At 47.4% G+C, this 27649-nt stretch overlaps 1 protein-coding gene across 1 annotated transcript; it reads left to right on the top strand.

Annotated features, from left to right (window-relative positions):
- Nucleotides 1-331: 331 nt before the first annotated feature.
- On the top strand, nt 332-27044 carry LOC142574824 (sodium/iodide cotransporter-like). The gene is made up of 5 exons (XM_075683830.1): nt 332-396; nt 10097-10254; nt 16814-16954; nt 25269-25398; nt 26988-27044. Exons 2-5 carry the CDS (start codon nt 10142-10144, stop codon nt 27042-27044), a joined length of 441 nt encoding a protein of 146 aa, XP_075539945.1. The 5' UTR covers nt 332-396; nt 10097-10141.
- Nucleotides 27045-27649: the final 605 nt, after the last annotated feature.

Below are 27649 nucleotides of genomic sequence, written 5' to 3'. Positions count from 1 at the left end.
TCATTTTTAAAAGTACAGCACCTGCTTTGAGATATTTCGTGATGATGGTTGTGGTAGGCTGGGGAGGTGGAAAGGAAGGTTTACATTCGTCACATTCGCCGCACCAACGTTTTAGCCACAAAGCAAATCTCGAGCAACAAGCGTGACGCACGTAGCGTGGCAGGAATGGGAAGAAACAAGTTCCGAGGCTTCTAACACCGCGGGCTGTCGCAACGCAGGGGATCGAGAAAAGCGACAACCTTCATACTTCATACGTTCATCAATTCTGTTCTGCGCTCGACGGCATGATCTTGCTTACTGTACTTCTTGTCTTTCTCTTACTTTTCAGTGTGCCCCATTCCATTGGTCTACTCGAACATTTGTATCGGCCTGGCGGGAACTGTGTACACAGCTCTGGTAACAACAATGCTGATATTCTGCCTATATTATAGAACCTGCAAAAGTACTTTAATGTAGTGCGTCCTTTTATTGGATGTACGCTGTTCTTCTGTACACTTACGGTGGTATTTAGGCACACTCTTTCGCTCGACGCTCTTTTCCTGACATCTCTGAGGGGTCGAGGTGGGTGCCTCTGGTCCCATCGAGTAATTGCACAGATTGACCACGATTCAGAAACACACAGAACTTTTTAACACACAGAACCACTATTCTTAAAAAAAACCAACCTTAGTTAATCCCTCATTGTTACGGACTTCAAAACAGCGTGCTCAGTTCCTCCGATACTTTCGGACGATAACCTCCTCCAAGTACGATTTTCATCACGCGACACAGACGTACTAGGACACAACTGAAAAAAAAAATTACACATACCACCTGTGAGCAATTTGTACGGTTAGCCTACATTGCAACGAATATATGGAATAAGCTTCAGAAGATGATAAAACATAGCTCAACATTTTTGTATGTTCACAAGCAAGCTATAACTCATAATCAGTATGTTTTAATAATGTAATATAGGGGATTTCGCTACTGCTGGTTTTTCTCTTAATTTCATTGATATCGTGTTAACAGCATTGTTAGCGTAATCTGTACTTACAAATCACATTACCTGTTAGCCTGAGTTGCAATGGAGTTTCGGGCTCATTTGCATGGGCCCAGAACTAGCGGTACTTCTAAGGGCCCAGCTCACATTCAGCATTGTTTGTAACCATATATAGAAATAAACAAAACTGAACTGAAAGCAAAAAAAAACGACAAAGACGAGAGACTGGGCATTTCAATAAGAATGGTAGAACTTTAGTTGCCTCTTCCTCAGATTGAGCTTCGTAAGCAGACACTCTCAACACCGGTCGCTGTGAATATCATCAGTGGCTATGCATGCTCTGGACGTGGTCGAAAGTTCGGTTCCCGGCCGACGAGGTCGCATTTCTACGGGCTTGGTATGTAGGAACGTTCGTGTCGACATTACTGCAGAGCCCTCCAGCACGCGTGTCTAATAGCGTCTCTGTTGTTTTAGGATGTTCAGCACCATGCATCAAAAAATATATCGCACATACAAACTCGGCAGCAGCAGTTTTAATATTGTCTTTAAATAATTTCTCGGCTTGATCCTATCCCCAGGGTCGATTAGACATTTGTTATGTATGAACTGCACTTTTTTTAATGGTCTGTGACGGTTACTCAAGCACAGTTGCATACACGACTCGAGCGGTGGCGCTTTTGTTCACTCAGTGCGGATTCGAGAACGACGGTTACGGTGACGTGCGTATGAGAATCATCGGATAAAAACTCCGAATGGGCTTACGGAGTTGGAGGCTGTAGTGTTAAGTCGATTACGCATATCGAGATGTCGTCTGCGTACTTTAGCAGATGACGCAAGCATGAGTATGCCCAGAAATTCAGCTTCCACACAGGAGTAGCAAAAACGTTTTGGTCAGACAGGCCATCTTTTATATCCCTGTACTTCGGAAACACAAAGCCACATCCAGGAAAATAAATGGAACAACTTGCCCACCCTTCACTTCCCGCCATGGAGAGGGAACTTATACAGAAGAACAATGAAATATTTTACAATATCCCAATTACTATACTAATTGTTTTTCTTGCTCCCTTGAACTATCCCCACCTGAAACTTCACTTCAGCAAATTCAAATCGCAACTGTATAGGCTTTGCGTTAAACTTCCTGAGCTTAAACAGAATTCTGAGTCATCCAATTCAGCGTTACACATATCATACTTTCAGAATTACAGGGACAAAGTGTCCTTGCTGACTGAGTTTCTTGGGAGGGAAGAGAAATGGCTACAGTGCAACAGATAATGAGGTTTCCCACTTGAGAGCAGATGAAGGCTAATTTCAGTTCCTCTTCTCTTTAACCTTCTCAGAAAACTCAAGATCGTCTACGTCTTCACTGTACATACCTTGGCACAGTAAAAGGGCGGCAGCATTGTAACCGTCTTTGGAGCAATTGGGAAATTTTGTTCATTGTTTCTTTCTGTTTCTAGGTACATTTCTTTATAGTTTGATGCTATGATTTCAGCAACCATTTCAGAACTGTAGGCTTCATTATGGCAATTTCCCACCTTTTCGCAGCTGGTAAGCCACCACAAATCGAAACTACAAGTGATTCAAAGCTGCAATGATGCGTTTGCACAAACACATAAACACCCTTTTCCAGCCATTGGAACTAAGCGCAGAGATGTTGGTGCTGGCTCGCCAGTTAAGGCACCTACCTCGCATCGCATCTGGTCTTCGAATGGCATCTATGGAATGGTATACGCAGATAAAGCTTACCATTTGCATACCTACCATCTTCAGCCTTAAGCATTACGTGTGCCAGCATACTTCGAGCCAGCTACATGAAACGTCGCGCACCGCGCTCGTTTCTCGAAAATGCGAACTTGCTACATTATTCCCTCCAAACATCACTTACAGCGCGTACATGGGCAGAGGGACCCAAAGAACAACAAAAACAAGCACTCACTGAATTTTATCATGAGTAACAAGCACATATACCATGACACCATGACAAAAGCGCCCCCTCCAAAGAACGAAGCCAGCATGACCACGCATTACAAATTCAGAGGAATCATGACCGCCTCATTAAGATGAGCGAGCGCACATATGTGACCTTATAAAAGCAGGTTTTTTATCTGCTAGTGTAATTGACGGCTTACTAACCTAGTTACCTTTAGCGATCGCTGCTGCTTCAATGATAAGTCTAGTTTTTTTACTTGGATACCTAGCTAGGATATTGGTCTTTTAAAAGAGCGGAATACAGCCGCATTCCGCGCCACGGACAACTAGAAACCCATCCCTGTCGATGTAGGCGCTGTATGTGACGCTTGCAATGGAATACCAGCTGGCCCGTATCCAAACCCTGCTTCGCTATTCACCCTTGCGCTTGATCCTGCGGCCTTTTGAACTAAGCTTCTGTCATTTTATCTATAACTGACAATTTGCTGCGTGACAATGACGAGTCATCGTTTTTTGTCTTGCCCGTGCTATAAGGTTGTGTCAGAAATATTAACTGTTCCGTCGAAATTTGCCAAGATACGGCTTCTTTAGGAACGTTACAGAATGTTTTATTCACAAAATGGTTGTTGTCAGTGGCTGGGATGCATGCCAAAATGAACAATCGATATCCACTGCAAACTGCACCTTTATTTCGTCGTGGAATAAAGTACTCGAATAATTACAAAGCACACTGCGGTGTTGCTTCACTGTCAGAAACTGAGACAATTTCACATTTTTTTTTCATAACGAATATCCACAATTGATAACAGTAGCAGCCCCACAACGCCTACACAACTGTATGCATGGAGGCAAGGAGGCTATGCAAAGGCAACATTATTCCATGGGCGTACAATGGTCATATTGTTACGCAAATGAAGGATTAAGAACTGGAGACTGTTTACAAAGTATATTTTCGGTGATGCAAAGTTTTTGTACTCAAAGGTCCTCTTGTACTCAAAGGCTTTGTCCTCAAAGAGAACCCAATTGAGGACAAAACCGTTAACCAGTGCGTGTGTCCGGGCTTCCCAGGACGGCAGGGCTGCATTACAGTCTCGACGTGGAGACGCGGCGACAAGTTGATGAAAGGAGTTGCGCCGGTCTCACCAAAGGTCGGCGTATGGGATGATTGACCGGACCACCGGAGCGCCCTTGCTCTGGCTTGAAGATAGAGGCAGGCGGCTTGGCGGCACGAGCAGACGGCGGCGGCGTTCTGGCCGGGCAGCTGAGCGTAGAGCTCGGGACTGTAGCCCGACTGCTCTCGTCCTGCCCACGGGCACAGAAGCTCGCCGGCCTTGGGCAGCTGGCGGCACGCAGGAACGGGTTGGCAGGAGGCCCCGGTCGGGTGAAGTCCTGGTGGCTCGGGTCCGGAACCTGACGGCCCGTCTTCAACTCCCGGTTCGGTAGCCGACCTTCTCCTGGCGTCGCTTCCTGGAATTCTCCCGGCGTCTACGCCCTTCTGCCAGCGCACCACGCTTTTTTTTTTCCGCTCTGGCCGATTTGTCGTGTTCTGATTGGCTGTCTGATGCTCCGTGGTTTCTCCTAATTTGTTGGCATTTTCTTGTTTTCTTTTCTTGCGCCGCGCGTTCACGTGCCGGACGCTCTTCGGCGTTGTCGTTTTCCCTCCAGCACGGAATTCGCCTCGGCGCGCGCACTCCTTGTCGTCTGCTTCCGTCCTTTCTGATCACCGCACCATGTCGCGCACTACACACATCACATTTACAAAGGATAGTGGAGCGCTGGCCAGTTCAGCCGACAGCTCGAGAGGCAGAGAGCGTTTTTCGTCTTCGTCGGGGCGCCCGCGTGCATCGTCCACAAGAAACACGCAATATGCATGTATCATTATTCCCGGCGGCGCAAGCACCGTCCAGGTGCGTCTAAATATCGGTGCTAACAGGAGAGTAATATGATTTGAGGTGCGCGACATGACCAACGTCAGTGGAATTCGGGGCAGATGAGGCACTGGTACTGACTGGGGCGATTTCGTACGCAACTGGGGTCACGGCACGAAGCACTCGATATGGGCCTGTGTACCGAGACAAGAGTTTTGCTGTCAGGCCAACGTGACCAGTCGGAGACCACAGGAGTACCAGAGATCCAGGCGAAAAGTGGACGGCTCTGTGTTGGCGATCGTACAAACGCCGTTGCTTCTCTTGCGAGGTCAGCAGGCGAGCGCGGGCAATTTCGCGTGCTTGGGCTGCCCTAGTGATGGCGTCAAGTAGGTACTTGCGGGTCTCTGCTGCGGCGGATGGAAGGGATGCGTCCAGTGGTAATGCGGGTTCTCGGCCGAACAACAGAAAGAACGGGGAATAAGCTACAGTGTCATGACGCGAAGAATTATATGCAAAAGTGACATAGTGTAGCGCAATCAGTATGGTCGGACGAGACATACTTTGCAAGCATGTTTGTGAGGGTGCGATTCAGACGCTCCGTGGGACCATTAGTCTGTGGATGGTAAGACGTATATAGCTTGTGCTTGGTTGAGTAGCACTGCAGGAGGTTGACGATGACTTTAGAAAGAAATGTCCGACCACGGTCAGTGAGCAGTTGGTGTGGAGCGCCATGCTGCAGAATCACGTCGCGTAATAAAAAATTGGCGACACCTGTGGCGCAGCTCGTTGGAAGAGCTCTGGTGATGGCGCAGCGCGTGGCGTAATCTGTCGCCATAGCGACCCACAAGTTGCCAGACGTGGATAGAGGGAAAGGCCGAAGTAAGTCCAAACCAATTCGAAAGAACGGATCCGAAGGAATGTCGAGCGGTCGAAGGCACGCGGCAGGAAACGTGGATGGCGTTTTTCGGCGCTGGCATTTCTCACTTTCCACAACGCTTTTCCGGACGGAGAGGGCCTGGCCAAAAGAAGCCTCGGCGAATCCAGTCATAGGTGCGGGAGACACCAAGGTGACCTGCCGTTGTAAATCGTGAAGTTCTTGGAGAACAGGTGACCGGAGGGTGCTTAGGAATGACGAGGGGTAGGGCAAGGCCATCGGGGCGTACACTGTGGCCGTATAACACAGCGTCCCGGATGACAAAGAAGGTGAAGGGGCAAATCGGAAGACGAAGATTCCAAGCTACCAATGATGGCGCGCAAGGTGGCATCACGGCGTTGCTCGCCGGTAACGTGTAGCAGCTGAGAAACGGTGAAAACGCAAGCGTCGGCATCGGGGTCAAGGTCGGCGGGTGGTTCGTCCACGTGATAGCGTGATAAACAGTCTGCGTCTTGATGTTCTTGGCCCGACTTGTACACCACTGCATAGGAATATTCTTACAGCCGCAGAGCCCCGCGACCAAGCCGGCCGGTAGGATCCTTGAGCGAAGAAAGCCAGCAGAGTGCGTGGGGGTCCGTGATTACAGAGAAGTGCGTGCCATACAAGTACGGGAGGTATTTGGGAACCGCCCAGAGGAGAGCCAGGCATTCTCGATGTCTAATCGAATAGTTGCACTCCGCTGCTGTGAGGAGGCTGCTAGCGTAGGTGATAACACGATCTTGATCCTGTTGGCGCTGGGCTAATAGGGCTCCGATACCGTGACCACTGGCATCAGTACGCACCTCTGTATGAGGACGGGTCAAAGTGGGCCAGTAAAGGCAGTGTGGTGAGAATGTTGGTGAGCTGGGCAAACGCAGCAGTTTGAGCGGGGCCCCACATAAACGGCACGTCCTTCTTCGGAAGATGAGTAAGCAGTCGGTAAATTTCTGGAAAATCTTTAAGGAAGCGGCAGAAGTAGGCGCAGAGTCCTGCAAAACATCGGATGCCTTTGACAGATTGAGGTACAGGAAATGATGTGATGGCGCGAATTTTTTCCGGGTATGGTTGAATACCGGAAGCGTCGACGAGGTGGTCTAGCACTGTAATCTGCCGACGACCGAAGTGACGCTTCGATAAATTTAGTTTTAGTCCAGCCTCACGGAAGACTTGAAGAACAGCTGATAAGCGCTCAAGGTGCGACTCAAATGTAGGTGAAAATAGGAGAATGTCGTGCAGGCATCAGGGCATGTTCACGATTTGAACCCTTGAAACAAGGTCCATCATATTTTCGAACGCTGTTGGCGCTTTGCATAGACCGAATGGCATAACTTAGAATTGATATAGACTATCAGGGGTGACGAACGCGGTCTTCTCTTGGTCATTTTCATCCACAGAAATTTGCTAGTAAACAGAATGAAGGTCTATCCATGAAAAGTATTTGGCACCGTGGAGACAATCGAGGGCGTTGTCAATGCGAGGCACGAGGTAAACGTCTTTCTTAGTAATGCGGTTTAGATGGGGATAATCTACGCAGAAACGCCGTGTGTCATTCTTATTTTTAGCAAGTACCACGGGCGACGCACAAGGGCTTGACTAAGGTTCAACAATATCTTTAGCAAGCATCTTGTTCACTTCAACTTGAATAACCTTACGCTCTGAAGCAGAAACTCGATATGGCCGGTGATTAACAGGACTGGCATCACCAATATTTATGTGATGCTAACCACTTGAAGCCTGGCCCAACTGGCGATTGTTGAGGTCGAAGACGTCGTGGTACGAAACCAAAAGGCGACACAGAGCTGCTGCTTGTGTAGGCAATAGGTCCGCAGCAATCATGGGACGAAATGTGGCGTCAGGCCAAATCGCATCCTGTGGACATGGTGAAGAATCTGAGCAGACGTCCACTAAAAACGTGGTGACGTGATCATCTCCTATAGCACGCAGCGTTGCAACTCATATGCCTTGGGGTAGAACTTCCTTTGTCAGACCAAAATTGATGACGGGGAGACATGTCCGGTTATAGGCGACGGTGACAACGTAGGGGGGCAGAGTGATATTGCGCATCAAAAGGACATCAGGAACAGTTGTGGCGACGTAATCACTATCGGGCACTGGAAAAGGTGATAGTAAATCGATGAAATTCAAGGTTTTAGGTGGCAGGCGGACGAAGACGGTCGTGCTAAAGTTGTTCAGCACTTCGGTACAAATTTGCGCGAGTAGAGGAAGTTCGAGGCAAAGGGTACCGGCAGAACAGTCGGTCAAAGCTGAATGCGCCGTAAGAAAGTCGAGTTCGAGGATTAGTCACGGGGACAATTGGTCAGCACTGTAAAAAGAACAGTGGAGGTCGGCGATACTGACACGCGAAGTACACTTTCCAGTGACGTCAACAGTGCTACCATCGGCCACGCGTACAGGTCGAGTGGTAGGAGGCGTGGGAACCTTCCTCAGTCGACGACGCAGGTTACATACAACTCATTATGAACAGCTCGGGTCCAGTATCTATTAACGCCGTCAAAAAGAAATGGTCGACGTGGACATGAAGGAAGTTCTGGTTCGTTGGGAGCGTCAGTGGAGGATTTCGACACGACGGAGATAATGCAGCACTACCACCAGGCGCTGCACGGTCTAGTTTTCCGTCCGGGAGGGTTCATAATTGGTCGACGACGAATAGCGGCGTGCCTGGGGCGACGGGGACCGACGGCGTTGAAGTGACGGCCCGCGAGCAGCACGACTGTCATCGACGCACACGTCGGTGGTAGCAGGCATACGGGGAGGCGAGTAACGGCGTGGGTCGGCCTATGGGCGAGTAGACGGGGAAAAGGAGCTTGAACATGGCGACGTCCAGGAGGTGCGACAGTGGTCTGCGACGTGGCCAATGCGGAAGCAACGGAAGCAAATGGGCTTGTCGTCCGGAGTTCTCCACTAGATAGGCTTGCGGTATCTTGGAGGGGAATACATACGCTGTGAGGCATAGCTGTGGGAACCGGTCAGGCATCAGGTCGGGAGACGGAGTAGGCAGCAGGAAACCAAATTCATGCCGCACAACTGCCTGAATGAGAGAGATCGCTGGGGCTGGTTGGTCAATGGTGGGGTCAAGTGGGCATGGATTGAACGGCGCAGGACTGGTACCTTCGTGCTGGCGGCGAACAATGCGTCTGACGTGCTCATATAAGGGTGGTGAAGTGGCAAGATCGACTCAAGACGACGTCGCAGCCATGTTAGAGAGCCGGGAGAACTGTGGAATGACATGGCCGCTTTTGGCGAGCTCAAAGCGGTGGCATTCCTTCACAAGGACGTCGATGGTGGACACATTGTTAAAAAGCAGCAAGTTGAAAGCGTCGTCCTCGATTTCTTTGAGTACGTGGCCCATTTTGTCAACCTCCGCCATTTTGTTGTCGACTTTCCGGCAAAGAGCGAGCACGTTTTGTATGTACGAGACATACGACTTACTGAACTCGGGTAGCAAGCTCTTTTCTAGCAGCCAGCTGCCGACCGGTGGGATTTCCAGAGAGGTCGCTCAGCTTCTCTTTGAAAGCATCCCAGCTAGAGATCTCGTCCTCATGTGTCCGGAACCAGACACGAAGAGTTCCGCCCAAGTAGAATAGGACATTGGCTAGCATAATGGTAGGGTCCCAGCGGTCGTTTTCGCTAGCACGCTCATACAGGTTGAGCCAGTACTCAACGTCGACATTATCTTGGCCGCAGAATATCCCAGGATCGCGGGGGCTGGTAACCGTAACGTACGTTGTTGGCGGGGTTGCAGGAGTAGAAGGAGACGAGGTCTCGTCTCCGGGAGCCATGGCGGAAAGCAGGACGGTGTGACTACTGCGAAGCTCCGTGGCGAGGACGCGGAACGGAACCCTCCACCAAAACGTTACACGAACGAGGGAGTAAGAACTGGAGGCTATTTACAAAGTATATTTACATAGGATAATGGAGCGCTGGCCAGTTCAGCCGACAGCTCGAGAGCCAGAGAGCGTTCGTCGTCTTCGTCAGGGCGCCCGCGTGCATCGTCCACAAGAAACACGCAATATGCATATATCAATATAAATGCAATTGTTCAAACTGTATTTATTATTTTTTCATTCACCTCCAGAATGGTGGAGCATATGCAATGGCCGTGATGGTCATCTCAACGCTGACATTTCAGCGCTTTCATATAGACGTAGCACTAGTCGCAGTTAGAATGCTACCTGACTGCCTGCATCAACAAGTAATGGCCAATAATATCTTAACGTGCATAATTACGTTAATGTCATACCACTTTTTCATGACAAAGAAATGGTCGGATGTTCAATACTGAGACACCCTATTTTAGAGTTCCTTTACAAATTATTGCGTTACACTATAGAAACTTTTGAATAATTCCATCGCTTATAACGGTTCTTTTTAATTCCACAGGGTGGACTCCGCAGTGTCGTCTGGGCTGACTTTGCACAAGCATTCATGATGTTTTCTTCTCCCTTTATCATCATTGGAAAGGTCATATACGACTCAAGAAGTGTCAACCCGGCTCTGAAACCAATAAGCGATATCAACATTGCGGACTACATCTTCCGGTGAGCAATTTTATGGCGTAAATGTTCCCGTGCAAACTGTTGTTGTTTCCATATTTGACGGCCGCGTGCGTGTACGGTTCTCTCTGATAAATTAAATTTCCAACTATGAGACAGCTTTACTTTGTTGCGCCACCGTCGATTGCCGTTTACGTAGCTGTTGTGCAGCAGGCGCCGTTTTTCATTTCCGTGTCATTGCGTTGTATATATCGCAGAAATTTAATCAGTCGTACGCACATGCATAAAGTCGGGTTCAGCTACTCATAATTTCAGAATTAGGCCTACGTTGTTCAACCAGGATTTCTTTAGCTGGAGCAGAGAAAAAGTGTACGCTCCTGTGGCGCCTTTGGCATGATGACACTCCGTTTGGTTGTGTGCGTCTGGTTCTCTTGTCAAATGAGCCACGTTTCTAAACATTATGCAACATGAATTTCGAAGTAAAGCTTTCAGCTCAACGGCTTTTCCGTATTGCCAACAAACTGGACACTGAACTAGTTTATGATAGTGTCTTACAGCCTAAGATTGGTTCGTTGATAATTACTGAGATTAAAGGGATGCGGGTTCTCGGCTGGGAACTTCACTATTCCGGATCTAGCAGAAATTAAGACAATCTGAAACTGTTCACAAGATTAGCAGAAATGCGCCAGAGATTGTTAAGGCCCACCCGGACGTAGCTTGCTACCACGTGCGCTTTTTCCTGCAGCACTGCATTACTTATGACCAAGCGAACTTCCCGCGGTTCCCTACTCAACAGCGGGGCAAACCTTAAGTTGCCAATATAAGTGACCAGACCACGAGTCCTTAGCACCACTTTTGCGTTTCTTGATCAGCGAGAGGAAGCAATAAAGCTTAAACAACAGCGCATGTTGATAGTCGCTTCGCTCCGTTCGTATTTCTTGGATATGTTGTTGTAACAATGATCTTAGACACTATTCCTTCACTGTGACATTACACAACGATAACCACTAACAAGACGACAAAGCTCTACCAAGTAGTTCAACCGATTTCAGTAATTGAGACGACTATACCTACGGGACGCTGTCCTCTACACGGGTGGTGGCGCTTAACGCAAGATGAGGGCACATTGCTTTCTTAGATTTGACGCATTCTGAGAACCAAGGAGGACGACGCAACGAGCATTGAGGACGACACAACGAGCTATGGAAAGAAGAATGACGGGTGTAACGTTAAGGGATAAGAAAAGAGCAGATTGGGTGAAAGAACAAACGCGAGTTAATGACATCTTAGTTAAAATCAAGAAAAAGAAATGGGGGGGGGGGGCATGGGCAGGATATGTAATGAGAAGGGAAGATAACAGATGGTCATTAATGATTACGGACTGGATTCCAAGGGAAGGGAAGTGTAGCAGGGGGCGGCAGAAAGTTAGGTGGGTGGATGAGATTAAGAAGTTTGCAGGGACGACATGGCCACAATTAGTAAATAACCCGGGTTGTTGGAGAAGTATGGGAGCGGCCTTCGCCCTGCAGTGGGCGTAACCAGGATGATGATGGTTATGATGATGATGATGATGATGATGATGATGATGATGATGATGATGATGATGAGAACCAAGGCACTAGCGGTATGCAACGGCCTTTCCTTATCCGTTATTATTCGAGATGAAGGTTGTACACGATGCGCTCGCAGTCCTTGTCAACTTTTCTTAAGCAGTGGATGTCGGATGAGTATTTGAACGTGCACTTTAGCAAAGACAGTCCACGATAGGCTGCTTAGGGCTGGGAAGCTAAGTGACCAACCTTAATACTTTGAATGATGGCTTGTGGAAGATACGTTTCATAAGTCGATGTCGCAGCATCTGCATACAGTCAGCCTCCACGCTTATATGCAATTTCATTCGGACATTATGCTGCTCGAGAAGCCATATAATTAATATGGCGCTCTTTGGCCATAATGCGCCCTTGCTGCAGTATATCACATTGAATAATTAATCAAATCAACCAGTTAAATGAAATAAAATCATGTATGTGTCATACGTACTATTTATACATATAACTGATCACCATTCTTCTTTCTACAAGCATGTTATGTAGTCCTCGTCTTCATGACACGGCTGAGTAGAGTTTGCTGCTGTGTGTCCGCCTGGTTTGGTTTTTGCATTTCGACGTAGCGTCTGAGCGCTGTAGAGCATACCTATAAAGACTGGGTGAGTTTATAGTATTAAGCTTAAGGGGTGCAACAAAATGAACAGAGCACGAGACTTTACGTTGCCCAGGATTAAAAACGCATTCTAAGCATCGAGCTTACTTTTATACAATTTCACTAACCCATTCACTAGGCCTCACTTCATATAAGATCAAGTAAATGCGTCGAATTAGTATTTTTTGTCTGCATATGAGTTTACAAGCATGTGTACATTTGCTGTCGCAATTGTCTGAAATACCGAGAAACGTTAAGGCTTTCTTTGTGTCCAAAGTTGAAAAAGTTCTTCACTATCCCATTTCAGTCACATAGCGTTCATAACAATGTGAGTGTGCCGAAATATAAATTAAGCTTTAAGGTACCATGCCCAGTTGCAAAAGAAAAAAACTCAGTCTTAAAAAAATTGTTCTGTCATCGTGTAATCCTTCATATTTCTCTAATCTATCTTTTGAAAAAGAAAGAAAGAAACACATTGTGCACATGAATAATAAAGTTGGTACGACAGCAAACGATAATTGTCTTTCCGAAAGAATTTTAATGTTTCTCAGTAAATGCAGTAGATGACTGCCAACACCAGCATTACAATGCTGTCAAAATATCCTAAAATTCCTATTTTCACAACGTATGTTGCTCCTGACGTCTTGTGTTGCTTTCGTTAGTATTACAGTTTAACAAGTTATCTGTACAGCATAAGACCGCGACAAGAAATTAGGTAACATTACGGTTTCTGTGTAAACCCATGCCCTAAAGTGCTTTAAAATTCCCACATTAACATAATCATATAGTAACACTGTTTTTTATAATGTCACGTGGTAGTGACGGTGAAGAAAGCAGCAATACGGTGGAATACAAAACTAGCTTTTATTGGGTGAACCTGTGCCCACAAAAACAGGCTACACTTCCAACATCGTGCTGCAGAAACCTATTGTTCATTTGTTAACAAGTCGTGCTCTTTTCCTTCTCTATGGATACAACGTAATCATTGGAATCGCACCGAAATATATACGGAATATATAAATTACTGACGTCAGTTCTGATCCGATATAATGTACTTTTGTTGCTTCTGTTCGCGAAGTGTTCTCTTTTTTTCAAACACTCTTCATAGCTAAACATCAACCGCCACGCCTTTGAAAAGCCGATTTATTATGCGGCATAAGATGTAATAGACGATAAGCAGTAGCACTGGCACGCACAGGATATTCACTATCTTACCTAACCCCTGTAGCTCTCTCCTCGTTTTGCGTTTTCACTATTACATCAAAGCAGCTCGAATGCCCGAGGAAAGAAAACACTCAAGACCGATGCAGGGGCGGAAGTTGTCAGTCAGCGCCTGCATGTCTTGACTCGGCTTTTTCGTCGATGTCTTTCGCGCTGCTTTGCTACTTCATACCTCGAATCAACTAGCCGAAGCATACATCCCGCTGACATTCCCACTTAATGTAGCCTATAAATATATCGTAAGCAGCAATGCTCGAACATACCAATATACATTGAACTACGCTTTCCTTTTAAACACTTCAAGCAACTTGGCTCCTGTCATCAGATTGGAAATTATTAATGTTATTGCGAAACAAGTAAACATGAACTTGTCAAACCTGTAGCCAAAGGCTAACTGAAGGCCCGACAAGTAAATCATAGGCAAAGCTTAGCGTTGCAACAAAGGTAAAAAAAGAGGGATACACAGAATAAAGTAACATCTCGAAAGAAATGAAAACAAATGTGTGGAAGGTAGCGCATTCCACGCACCATAAATTAAAAGACAGAATCTAATATAGTGCACAGACCTATAGTAGCTAACGTGTTTACAAAATAGCACGCAATAGTGGTCCGAAAAGTAGTTTCGTCGAAAGGTTCGCCAGCGGTTTCACCATCAGAAAATTGCGACGCCGGGAATGGTGAAAACTTTAACAAACTGAGCGCCAACTGAAAATGTAGCACTAGAAAGCTAAACGTGGAAAACGTATAGAGGGACATACATTCGAAGCCCACCTTCACAGGCCACCCCTGGTTCCGGTGTTATACACTATGCAGCCGCGTGCACTGACAACAGCGATACGTAGGACTTTTCTGCTTGAGCATTTCCGCTTATTCTCTGTCTAATATCGACCATCGTGCTTTTTTGCCATACGGGTAACGTCACATGAAGATTTCTTGGCCAGAACTGTAGCCCTTGGTTTACGCATGCTCGTAGACGGAAAGGTAAACGCGTCGTCATTCATTGTCACTTTAGAGAGACCGCTTCGGGAAGCAGCTCGGGTCATATACATAGTGCCTGTCAACATTAAAGAAGATGTCCTACTGCTGCTTACATTCTGCTCAAATTTAGCGCAACAGGTCGCATTTAATTATCCTGTTAATTCGGTATAACCCCTTGCACTTCACAATCCTTCTTCATTTGTGGAGAAAAAGAAGACACTAAATCGCCTTGGTGTACGCCCCTCGTGACGTATACCTCGCACCACCCAGATGGTAATGGACGCTACTATGGAAAGCCATCGTCTGCAAGTTCCGCCGCCGCTGGAAGCTCCTAAACGGCATGACAGCCGCCATTACCTGGGCGCTTTTTACAGCAAAGGGCGCAGACGAAACTGACTTCAGATTTTTTCCTTCAGACACTAGGCAAGAGTGCCAAATATTACTGAAAGATCCTTGCCATAAAACGCGATATTTCCGCGAAATGTGAGCTAAATTATAGCGGTGAGCGAAATGATTGCTTTTGAAGATTTTAAACGAAAAAACTTCGTCCCGGTATCAATTCGCCAGAATTCGTCAACGTATCACTATATCTACCCAAATAGATCATTCGTCTTTCAATATTATCTCGTCATCATTGACACAAGAAAATGGGTGAGCCCTGTCACCAGTTATCGTCCTGGATAGGCCATGCTCATCATGGTCGGGGACTCTTTTAAATGTGCAACGATGAAGCCGCCCTCCGGCAAATGGTTCGTCAACCTAGCTGGTTAAAGGCATTAAGACATTGGGAGATGTAGCGGTACAAGCTTCTTGAGAAATCCCCCGTGCTGTTCTTCTCTGCAAAATCATCACTTCAATTTGCCTCGAAAGTCACCGCATGCAGCTATCGCCATTGAGATAGATTAAACTTAGAAGTCAAACACCGAGGCCAGCGTTGTCACGGTTGACGCTTCAACTTACGAGCAAGCACTGTACACACTAGAAGGTAAAAGCGATTAAAAGGACACTAAATTATGACGCATGACGTAATACAGGCAAATGTCACACTCAGTTTGCGAACTGATTTCATTCTAGTTAAGAGTGCCTTCGGTGTGGCTCGGATATGGAGTTGTTCTATTCAAGGACGTGTACCAGTCACATGGGTATTGATTACAGAGAATTTTCCTTAATAGGGTTTAAAGACACTTTTCGATGAGTTGTGTCCTTCGTGTCGATAAATACCTGTACTATGTTCACCTACTGTTACAAATGCACATTGAAAATCTGTTTGTAGAAGTCGTCCAATTGTACCTATTGTGTGAAACGCGTAATTATTGGAAAATCGAGGCTCTTGCAGCTGACCACAAAGCAAATTACAAACATTAAGTTCAGTTGTCTTAGGCTCCTCGTTAAAAAAATGTTCCCCGCCATCCACGGCCGTCCGAGAAGTACAACAGTTGACGTAATTCGCCCGCTGACGGCCCTGCTTCGAAAACGACCTCGCAGGGGCCCTTTCGGAAGTGAAACTCTCTCAGATATAACGCCGGGAAGCGTACCAGGCTACCTATCTTCAAAAAAGCTCAGTTAGCAGCCAAGAAACAGCTTTCTTTTTTCTTACATTCTGATCTGTCCTGAACAGAGCTCAATGACAGAATGCATTTTCAGATTGCTTCTCATTATAGAATCGCATGTGCGAATGTCAAAAAAAGTAAATTTCTTCCAGACTTTGATCGGATGTTTGAGACACCGCTTCAATATGCTAAGAAAAAGTAATCGCACTCTGATGATTTTTGTAGGAAAAGCCATCTTTCCTTACCTAAACCCTCAGATAAAGCCATAATATTGTGCGGTTGGTTGACACGTTGAGGCTACATTCTGGATTTTTGTACTGTCACAGTATTCAAAACGCACCTTAAGAGTGTATGTCGTCGTTTTAGACGATAGAAATGTCATGGTCAAATTAGCTTCAATTTTCATAAAGTCTTACACAAAAACTGGTACTGAACCAATTCCTAGAGTTAATTACGCATCCGGGAAGAATACTTCAGTACCGGCCTGCTGGATTTCTTTTTTAGATCTTTAAAAGGAATGGGAATTATAGGATAAAACAGGTCTCACGAGTATGTGAACCGGACGACAACAACGGGAATCGTTCAACACCGTTGTCGATAGCGGACATTGTTGTTGCTGTTAGTTGTTGCTGTTGATGGCTCGCCCTGCCTTTCAGGACGAACGTTGACTTCACGAGTGACGAGAACCTGTGGAGTGGCTTAGCGGCCGCTGTGCCCTTCAGTTTGGTGCGCACCGCATTTGATCAGATGGCCGTGCAGAGATTTATGGCGGCCAAGACACTGCGAGATGCGCGCAGGTACGTAAGCTCTCATCCCTTGGACTCCTTCCTAAATGGCGCGTCACACATCTGGCGTCGAAGCTGGAATTCTCTTTCCCTCTGCGTTTTTGAGGCATCCGGGCCTTCGCCCTAAAACTGTGCTCGGTAGTTTCGTGCACTGTGACGCGACGCGCGTGGACGGCGATTGGTAACCGAACCTATGCTCCATTTCACAAGTCGTTTTCAGCACTGCGGAAGCTGCAGGACTCTTTAGCGAATAAGAAGCTCGGATGCCCCTCGACTTGTGCTCATCATTGCTGCGTCGTCTGCTCAGTGGCTGCCTAATTCGCGGCATGCGACATGCCTTCGGAAAGGCCCCAAGCTGTCACGTATCGCTGTAACATACTATGTACAAAGCAAAAATAAAGCTATCATCAGGTAGTTAGGCCAGGAACTACTGTTTACACGTCGTACCTTTCACAGCACTGCTAATGACTTCAGAAATGAAGTATGGTTCATAACTTAGCCATGCAAAAATTTGGTCAGCGTTCTTTGTGTACCTTTTCGTGAATTAGCTTGTGTGCGTGTTCTGTGCCGCACTGAAAGTTACTAATTGTGTCGAGCATCTTCCCTGGCCCGTCACAAGTCAGCCAGAAGCACAAACATAGCTGACTTACTGAGAGGTTGTTGACAGAACTAAAAAGACTCCCTAGAGTGTCGTGGTCCCTCTAAAGAATCAGACAGCAAAGAGGCAAGTTGGGATATACTCAGAACGAACGAATCATAGTCGCCTGGAGACCTCAGTTGCAAGTGTCAATTGCAAGAGTGCTACAGGAATCAGTTAAATATTTCGATTGATCAACGCCTTGTAGTCTTTCCCCATCCCAGCCTCTTCATTTTCAAACCCTAGTGAATGTGCGACTTGAAATACTGTTATTGTAGCGCATACCGACGAGGACGCTAGAAGTCAAGTGAAAGACAAGGACCCCGCGCTATCTTTCAATAATATCTCTTTTCGGTTACCATGGTTTACTTATATCCTCAGCCTCGCGCATCGGCGAACAGCTGCTTATTAGCATTATCACTTATTCAACAGCAAAAAAAAAATAACAAGGAACATTTATTGGGAACACCACTTGCATCAAGAAGAGAATGCTGACTCTTTCATAATTTAAGCGCATGCGCCAAAATCCTTATTCTTTAATTGCAAATGCCATAGACAGCTTCTAAAGCAAGCATCAGCATCCATGGCGATTTAATCTGCTTCTAAATTCAGGCGAGTTAACTTGCCTCGTTATATACAGGTTGTTTCAGCGAACGCTTTCAATTTTTTTGAAGGTTGCCTGTGGTAGTAAGCTCAATTCTAGTTCATGAGGTGGTCTACTCGAAGCGGCAGAAACTACTTGCACAAAAAATTGAAATGCAAATCGACTAATTAACAATAATGCATTAATTAAATTTTAGCTAATTATCTTATAACACATATTGCAATCTACAAATTCTAGAACTGGACTTCGCTAGGCGGATCCACTTGGAACAATTTCTTAGGATGACACCTGTTTCGCCTCAAACATCTCCCCCTTTGTGTACTACGCAGACAAACAGCAGTGGTGCACGCAAGGTAACGTTTAACATCAACTCACCGCTCTTGTGTTGTATAAACCGTTGAAGAAATTAAACAATCGCCGTCAACATCACCGCTAAATATCTTGAATCAAAGCAAACAGCACAGAGAGCTTCACTTACATCGATTCCCACAGTGCGTGAGATCTGCATCATTTTTTTATTGGACGCCTCGTACCTTTAAAAAACGGTATTATTAGTACAATCATTGCATCCGTGATAACCGTCACCAACCTGTGCACGTCCACTGCAGGACCAGGGCTTCTCTCAGGCAACATCTGCGATTACCTTTGTCCTGCGCCAGCCGACTTCGCACTATGTCCTAAAACCGTAGAGGCTATGGCGTTGTGCCGCGGAGCCCACGAACGCGCGATCAAATCCAGACCTCGGCAGCGGCATTTCGCAGGGGGTGACACGAAAAAACGCACGTGCACCGTGCATATTAAAAGACCCCACCTGGCCAAAATTAAACAAGAGTCCTCCTCTACCGCAGTCTTCTTTTACAACGTGCCTCAGAATCATATCGTGGATTTGCTACGTAAAACTGGAGAACTTAATTAATGTTTAATGCCCGCAATTTTCTTAATTGTAGCGCACCACCAAATCCTACGCAGTCTTCGAGGCTACAGGTGTTTCTCTGCCTCCTCTTCCCCTTCCACTCACCATTCTATAATGGTTTCCACTTGGACTTACACGTTCATAGAAAGGTTAGCGTTGCACTTTCTGCGATGGTTTCGCGGTAGGTCACGGATAATTACAGCTGTCAAGAAGCTAAGCTGACGACGCCTGGGTAGCTCCAGAGGGCATTGTGCATATTCGACGCCGTGCTAAGATCCAAACGACGTTCTCGCGTCGCCTTCCCTCTCAGCCGCGCTGCTGTTCAGTATACATACGCTCTGGACTACCTCCGATGCTACGCCGCCGCCGCCGCAGCAGCAGCAGCAGCAGCAGCAGCAGCAGCAGCAGCAGCAGCAGCAGCAGCAGCAGCAGCAGCAGCAGCAGCAGCAGCAGCAGCAGCAGCGGCGGCGGCGGCGGCGGCGGCAGCAGCAGCAGCAGCAGCAGCAGCAGTGGGAATGTCGAAAAAGATCCAAAGCAAGCTTCACTTTAAAATAACTTATATATGACTTCTAATAATAATAATAATATTTGGGGTTTTACGTGCCAAAACCACTTTCTGATTATGAGGCACGCCGTAGTGGAGGACTCCGGAAATTTTGACCACCTGGGGTTCTTTAACGTGCACCTAAATCTAAGCACACGGGTGTTTTCGCATTTCGCCCCCATCGAAATGCGGCCGCGGTGGCCGGGATTCGATCCCGCGACCTCGTGCTCAGCAGCCCAACACCATAGCCACTGAGCAACCACGGCGGGTATATATGACTTCTGATCCGGTACATGTCTCTAAGAAATGCAAGGTGTAGTGGCTGCTCTCGAATGCACCGTAGTCAACGATCATATTAGAATGACAAGCTAGGTGCCAGAGGGAGGGAAACACCTGTAGTCTCAAAGACTGCGTAGGATTTGGTGGTGCGATACAATTAAGAAATTTGCGGCCATTAAACGTTAATTAAATTCTCCAATTTTACGTAGCAAACCCCCGATATGATTATGAGGCACGTTGTAAAAGAAGACTTCGGTAGAGGAGAACTCGTGTTTAATTTTGGCCAGGTGGGGTTCTTTAATATGTCCTCTACACGTGCGTTTTTCATGTCACCCCCTGCGAAATGCCGCCGCCGAGGCCTGGATTTGATCGCGCCATCGTGGGCTCCGCGGCACAACGCCATAGCCTCTACGGTTTTAGGACATAGTGTGAAGTCGGCTGACGCAGTACAAAGGATTTGCAATCAAGATTAACCAAGGCTAGCCATGCTATACCTTAGCTTTCGCTACGTATATCCTTGCATAGCTGAGCTAAGCTACTGCCAATTTTCTTTTTTATTCCGCCGCCGTCGAAAAGCGTTACCATAGCCGCAAAGCTATCGCGGCGGGCACACAAGTGTTGATTTGACGTGCGATCGCTTCCATTGTGCCGCCTATGACCCTGCGGTGCGCTTTAATTAGTGCGGCTCTGCTTCTGGAAGCCTTGCGTAAGTTGTCCGCAAGACCTATCTGCATACTTTTATTTTTCTGAAATAGCTGTACCTTGAACTTAAGTTTATCGAGCGTTTCCTTGCCTTCTCACGTCACCTTTTCCCTACCCCCCCCCCCCCCCCTGTATCTCTATGGGAACTGCGTGCGAAGAGTGGCAAGGCTGTTTCACGACTCGTTTCGCGGCTGCGTCGCTTCTACCTATTATATGTCTCCTCTACCCCTTCTTTCTTCCATTCTATTTAGCTACCTTCTGGAGTAGCACGTTGGTAGAAAAGCAACTGCTTGCAGGGGTCACGGGTAATTACAGCTGTCAGAAGGCTAATGTGGTAACGACCCGGGAGCTCCAGAGGGTATTTTGCACATGTGACGTGGTGCGTCCAAACGAGTTCCTCGCGTCTCTTTTCTGTCGCGCTTCTTCCATGTATATAAACACTCTGAACCACCTCCCGGCGCGATGTGCCGGACGGCAGCAGCCACAGCAGCAGTGGGAGCGTCGAAGTAAAAGGCAAAGAAAGCCTCGATTTAATAACCTATTCACTATGAAAGTCAAGAGCGCATGTTGCACGCTAATGCGAGATAGTATAAGGCGGACAGCCCCAATCCGCCTATTTCATGGCGCGACGGTGCATGCAGCCTCCCCTAGCGGGTTAGTCACGAAACGTTTTGAAAGGGACGCGTGCGCCGCCGCGCGGCCTTGTATCGAAGAAAGTATCAAAAAAAGCGCCCGCACACGCACTGCAGCAAAGACTCGTGCCGTGTGAACTCCACTGGTAATAACTCTACGTCCCGGTGCGGTGCCTAAGATGTGCGTAGCCTAAACTCCACTTTAAGACAGAAAGCGACCAAGGCTTCGTCCGGACTGCACCGTGAACCACGTTGTTGCCGCCTTGCAATGATGGCAGCCGAATTTGTTGATAAACCCCGGGTTACACAGGGATGACACTTCAAAAACATTGCGCTTCTGACGAAATCTTCTTGCAGCGTCGGCCCTCTCTTGCTGGTGGCGGTAGCGCGTGCCTGACTTCACGTACTCGTTTAAGGCGCGGTAACACTGGGCCGGTGCGAGACCCACAAGACGCTGATGCCAACTATTGTGCACAGTGTGTCGCTGAGACCATATTATTATAATAGGGGGACCAAGACGTAGGCGATGGGCGCGACTTGTCGTACCGCGAGTGGTTTTCTGCTCGACGACGGCACCGATAAAATCAGCGTGCCGACCATGATCACTCTTCCTAACCCAACCCCATGGGCCGTCGAACCAACAACGCGATAGCCGCAGCACCTTCGCTTGTATATATAAGTAATCACGCTCCAAACATGCCTGAATCGAAACATGCCTTCGAAGGTCAAATGCAGAAGCTTCAGTCACCTCAAGCCGTGCACATTAAGTTTGAGCCAATGTTGATCGGTTTTATCGAAGGTTGAGTTAGGCCTGGCCCCGTCAAGTTCGTGCACCCTCTACCGATTGACGTGATCATAAAAGCAAGCAGTTACGATGAAGGAAACTACTCTTATAGTTGAGTTGTGGCAATATAGCGATTTGATATCAACTACTGCTCACTTCGCACAGTGCGTACACAATAAGCGGCAAGCGGCGACACAGCGCTGTGCCAACACGTGTATGTGCGTCAATGTTCCCGAAGGCTGCCGGTCGCATTCGATACGTAGAGGAGTGGTTCTGTACGTGTTGTTATGCTGACACATTTCTTAATTCAAGAGAAGCACTGTCTACCTCAGCGTCAAACGAGAAACCCGAGACAGTGAAGTCGGTTGGGCAGCTCAAACAACCGTCTGGCTCGGTTACCAACAGCGTCTGTGATTTCATGCGCGTTTTTACGAGAGAACAACACGGCCTATATGTCAGCGCTCATGCCGAGCACAGTTTTCCCTAATAATACTCTATGGCACGCGCCAACTGTACGTATGCTGAAGTGAAAGAGAGAGAGATAGAGGAAAGGGGAAAGGCAGGGAGGTTAACGAGAGGGGAAGATCCGGTTTGCTTCCCTACGCTGGGGAAAGAGGGAAGGGGGAGGTAAAGTGATAACAAAGTAGAGATAAAGAAAGGAGCACGGACTTACAATCACACTGGTCACTGTCGCCGCACACTGTCACCGCACAGCACAGTAGCACTTGCAGCACTATGCACATCTGTTCATGCTACAGCCGCCTGTCCAATTCTGTAGCCCTTAAAAACTGCAACAGTGCCCTCATCCCCCTATGCTGCGATGGCGTGTGATGGCGGAATTTTATTATAAGTTCCTCTTTTAGAGGTCTTCGGTCAAAGCGCCTTATCACGTTTGTGAGCGATGGTCTCTGTAAATTATAGCGAGGACATTCACAGAGAAGGTGCTGAAGAGTCTCCTCGTTACCACAGTTATCACACGAGGCGTCGTCGGCCCATCCGATTCGGAAAGCAAAAGACTTGGTGAACGCCAACCCTAGCCATATTCGACAAAGCAGGGTAGCTTCGCGACCCTGCTTTGAAGTGAAAGAGAAGCGAGAATCAGTAATAACAGCCTGTAATATATGTGTCTGGACCACAGTAGCCGTTGTATAAGTGGCTGGGCCGCTCATATTGACTACTCTCAGGGTGGAAGAACGCAGCTCACATGCGCAGATATCTGCGTTGCTACGTTTTGACGTTATTTCACATAAGCGATGCGCTGTTTCCACAATATCGTAAGCTAACAACGATGGGTGGCTGTAGATGTCGATGAAAAACGCACCGCTTTCGCAAATACGACGCGGATGGTTGCGTTCGAAGACTTCTTGAGTATGCGAAATCCCTAATGATCGTGCAAAAGAAATACAAAAGCGAGGAGCAAGAGCCAACATCCACCACATCAAACTCCAAGGCTGCCACGTCAGCAGACGGTACTCAGCGTGCCTTTATCAGGGGCACTGTGTGCACAACAGCGCACACCCAGTAGTCAGTGAGTGCTAAGTGACTTCCAAGAATGACATGCTGCCTCAAAGAAGCCATAAATAATTATTCCTGATCCACAAAACGCACAACCGAAGCACACTTAATATGGGCTCACGTACACAAAGCCAGGACACCCTTTCAAAACGCATCTTGTAACGGGCGACAGAGGGCAGCACAGGAACGGGAGAAAAGGCTGATTGCAGCACATGTGCCGGCGAAGTAACGACCAAACATCTCCGGTGTGACTGCCTGCCCCACATACGAAGATGACAGAAGTGCCCTTCGGACAGTTTTTGGGCGCTTAGACGACCGGCCTTTCACAGAGGAGAAGATCTTGGGCCCATGGCCTCGTGCGTCTGCTATGTTCAAGGCCACAAAGGCGCTCGCGCATTTCATGAAAATTGTTGCGTTTCTTGTGTGTGTAACAGTGCAAACTGTGAAATTCTTTCATCTTGCTCCTGTGTCAATGCGCTTTCCCCCTTCCCCAGTGCTGGGTAGCCTACCAGGCTCAGCCTGGTTAACATCCCTGCCTTCCTCCCTTATGGCCTCTCTCTCTCTATCTGTAGGTCTAAGGTCGTTTTTTCCGCTGAATCAGCCTCTTCTTCGTCTTCACGCTGTCCCAAGCACCGGCTCAGACGCGAAATCTTCCCAGGTGATCGTCGCCGCCGCCGTTAGAGCCCTGTCTTCCGAAGGCAACCACTCTTAACTGTGCAGCTTCATTGCAGCAGGACTTGACCAATCTAAATATCACAAACTAATTTGCTATTATGCAAGATGTTGGTGTGATGGTTGCTGCAAATTGGCCCCTATATTCACATAGATCGGGAAGTTTGTAAAGTCAAAATTAATTGTTATTTTGCTGCTTTATTGCGATAGCAATTATATGTACACTCCAGTGCATTTCTACTGTCGCCGTCACCGTGGTGTTCCATATAAAGTGCAAGAGCGATAACACCGTCGCCGCGCGCCCTTCGCTGTATGTGTGAGTGAAAGCGTGCAAAGAGAGCCAACGATCTCGGCTCAGTCTCGCCCGTGCAGAAGGGATGAGAGCGGGCACAAGTCGTGCCGTCTTCCGTCGCGCGCGAGGCACCCAACGTTGTGAGGCACCAGGGGTGAAGAGGGCGGCGTTCCACTCCGGCTCCAACTGCCTACACGGCCGCTGCACGCAGTCGCGCGGCCATGTCTTGACAGCGATCTGCATAGAGGACAGAGCCTAGGTGCGTCGACGGCTCGTAGCTTTGCGCATGCTGCTTGTTCTCAGCACTCTGTTTGCGTTGAAGCGATAGACTTCACGTTGGTCACTTCACTCGCTGTTCTTGGCGCGCTTACTCACGCCAGTGTTTCGACAGTGAGTGTCCGCGGTCATCAAATATGATGTCTTCAATGTTTGTTTATGCGCACTCATACCATGCTTGTTAATTCACTTAGTGAGCGAATGTCCTTTTCCAAGCTTTTACAGCCGGTAAAGCTACCATCCTTGCTTCTTATAGCAGTCTACTAATTTGCTATCGCAATTGATGCTTATGCTTCCGGGCGAAACTGCGACGTTTTTCTATGCCCGTTTTTCGCGGTCGCAGTCCTTGCAAGCCTAGAAAGCGCATTCCATAAATGCTATAAAAATACAAATTTACGCTTGTGTATTTTTTAAATATACCATGCAGAAAGAACATTCTCACCTCTACGACAGCCATTCCCCATCTTCATTTGCAGGATAGCCATCGGCGGCCCTCTCTTGGCGTTTTTCTTTTTCACTCTGGGCCTTGCAACATCTTTGGCCCTCGTTTACTGGTACACAGACTGCGACCCGGTCTTGAGTGGTGCCATCAAAAGCTATGACCAGGTGACAGTCATATTATATGCGTCATTTTATCTCCGTTATCCTCAATTTGTAACTTTCGCTTAGTGATTGTAAACATACTTTTCTTTCTGTGAGTAGTGCCTCTTAAACTTGATTCCTCTTACCAAAAATTATATGCACGAACAGCCGGTCAAAACCAGTGATAGGTCGACGAAGAGAGTGTTCAGTTGGTTCGCAACCACACCGCTTCTCAGGCGCTCGTACAATAATCGATGCTTCCGATTCTACTTACGCCCTACTCAAAGTTCGCCTTCCCCATCAATCTTGTCACTATAAAGGAATCGCCAAAAGCTGAGTTTTCCGGAGCCTGATTGTGCCATTTGGAGAAGATATTTGCATTAAGCAGCCTGGCACTAGAGGCATACAAAGACACTACTAACACATGAGCTTGCTGCACTTACCCGAAGGAATGTTAAGCCTTTGCTGGTGCCACGTTCTAAGATTTTCATGGATCAGGGTAACATGTACACGCATAAACTTCAAAAAGTACAGTTTGGCAGCTGTTCGTAACCTGATACGGCATGTTCAAAGCTAAGCAAAAGGAAAACACTCCGACAGAAAAACGCATAGACTGGACTGGTTCTTTGTGTGAGAACATGTGTCTTTGCGCGTCAGCTTTCTGAATTCATCATTGCTTCAAGCTGTTGTATTTAGCTTTGCCCGCGCCTTAGTTATCTCGAACAGTATAGTCTTGTCACGGATATGCAGAGCAAGCGAGCACGGCGCTGCGGTAGAATTTTGTGTCGTCTGTAGCATAGAAGTGAAAAAAAAATTACGGCAGACCTGATATCGCAATCACTCACGACGATAATGCGAATAGCAATCGAGCGTTGTAGCAACTACCATGTCCCTGAAATCAAATTTTTTAAACACCTGTAGTGGCAATTCTGAGACGTTGCATGCTTTGGCTGTGTGCTAAATACTCCGATATCAGGTCTCATTGCTATGGCACTCCCTTGCCAAGGTCGCCCATGGGCATGATACATGACGATGTCTGTATGACGCCGACCAATTGGTGATGAAATGACAAATAAGGAACGAAAGTGATCGAACGACATATGCGTGCAACGACGACGGCATAACAAGAATGACATTCCGATTCTTAAATTATAACGATGGTATCCCGACGACAGCGTAAAAACGACAGGAGGACAATGAAAGGACGGCTGTATGACGACGGTGGTGTGAGGACGATGTTATGACGACAACCGAATACGAAGCTGAAATGACGCGATGGCACGACCAAGAGGCATGGCGACGACGGTATGACAACGGATGCCTAATATCATTCGTGTGACGACGAAGCAATGGAGACGCTGGCATAATCACGACTGAATGACAACAGCAAGATTACGATAAAATTAAGAACAAGAAATGATGCTGATGGACTGACGAAAGTGGTATAACGACGACGATATGACGAGAATGGGATGAGGATACGGAAGTGATGAACATGCTGAAGCGCCACCGTAGCGTTGATGGCATGACGACAACGGATGGCGACGAGAGCATGAGTGGTATGTCGTGCTTAAAATGACGCTGGAACGACTGTGACTGCATACCAAATGCAGTTTGACAACAAATGCTGGCCGACGATGATGGTATGGCAACAGCAAAAGGACAATTGATGACAAGTGTATGATGACAATGACGTGACGATTAGTGGTTCAGAAAAACTGTATGACGACGATGTCGTGATGATGACGGCATGACGAGAGTCGAAGGACGAAGCTGGAGTGACGATGATGGTACGTCCACGACGACATTACGGCGACGGTCAGACAACGCAGGCATAACAGCGACTATGAACGATGGCGGCATGACAAGGGCCGTATATTCACGACTGAATGACGACGTTATAATTAGAATACAACGAAGAATAATTATTGACATCGATGGAACGACGATGGTGGTATGACAATGACGGCGTGATCACAATTGTGATGACGTTACTTGAAGTTATGATATTGATACAACGACAGTGAGTTCGCCGCATCTGTGTATTCGCCTGCCAGGCGGGCAGGTATAACCACTGCTCGTGTGTCTCGCATTTCAGTGCAACCGAACCCCACAATATACGCCAAGGGCGGCATTCGCTATGTCCAGGCAGCCAGGGGAAAGTGTTTCTCTATCGAGGTTCGTCACCAATCGTTTACAACTCATGCCGTCATCGCTGCGGTTGATCAGGGGATAAGGGTGAATATGGCAATGGCTTGCCCGTTTGGCTTCGCGC

The sequence above is a fragment of the Dermacentor variabilis genome, chromosome 3 (genome assembly GCF_050947875.1).
Source record: "Dermacentor variabilis isolate Ectoservices chromosome 3, ASM5094787v1, whole genome shotgun sequence".
NCBI lineage: Eukaryota > Metazoa > Arthropoda > Arachnida > Ixodida > Ixodidae > Dermacentor > Dermacentor variabilis.
The sequence above is the reverse complement of the archived record's forward strand: the minus strand, read 5'-3'. Positions and strand labels throughout refer to the sequence as shown.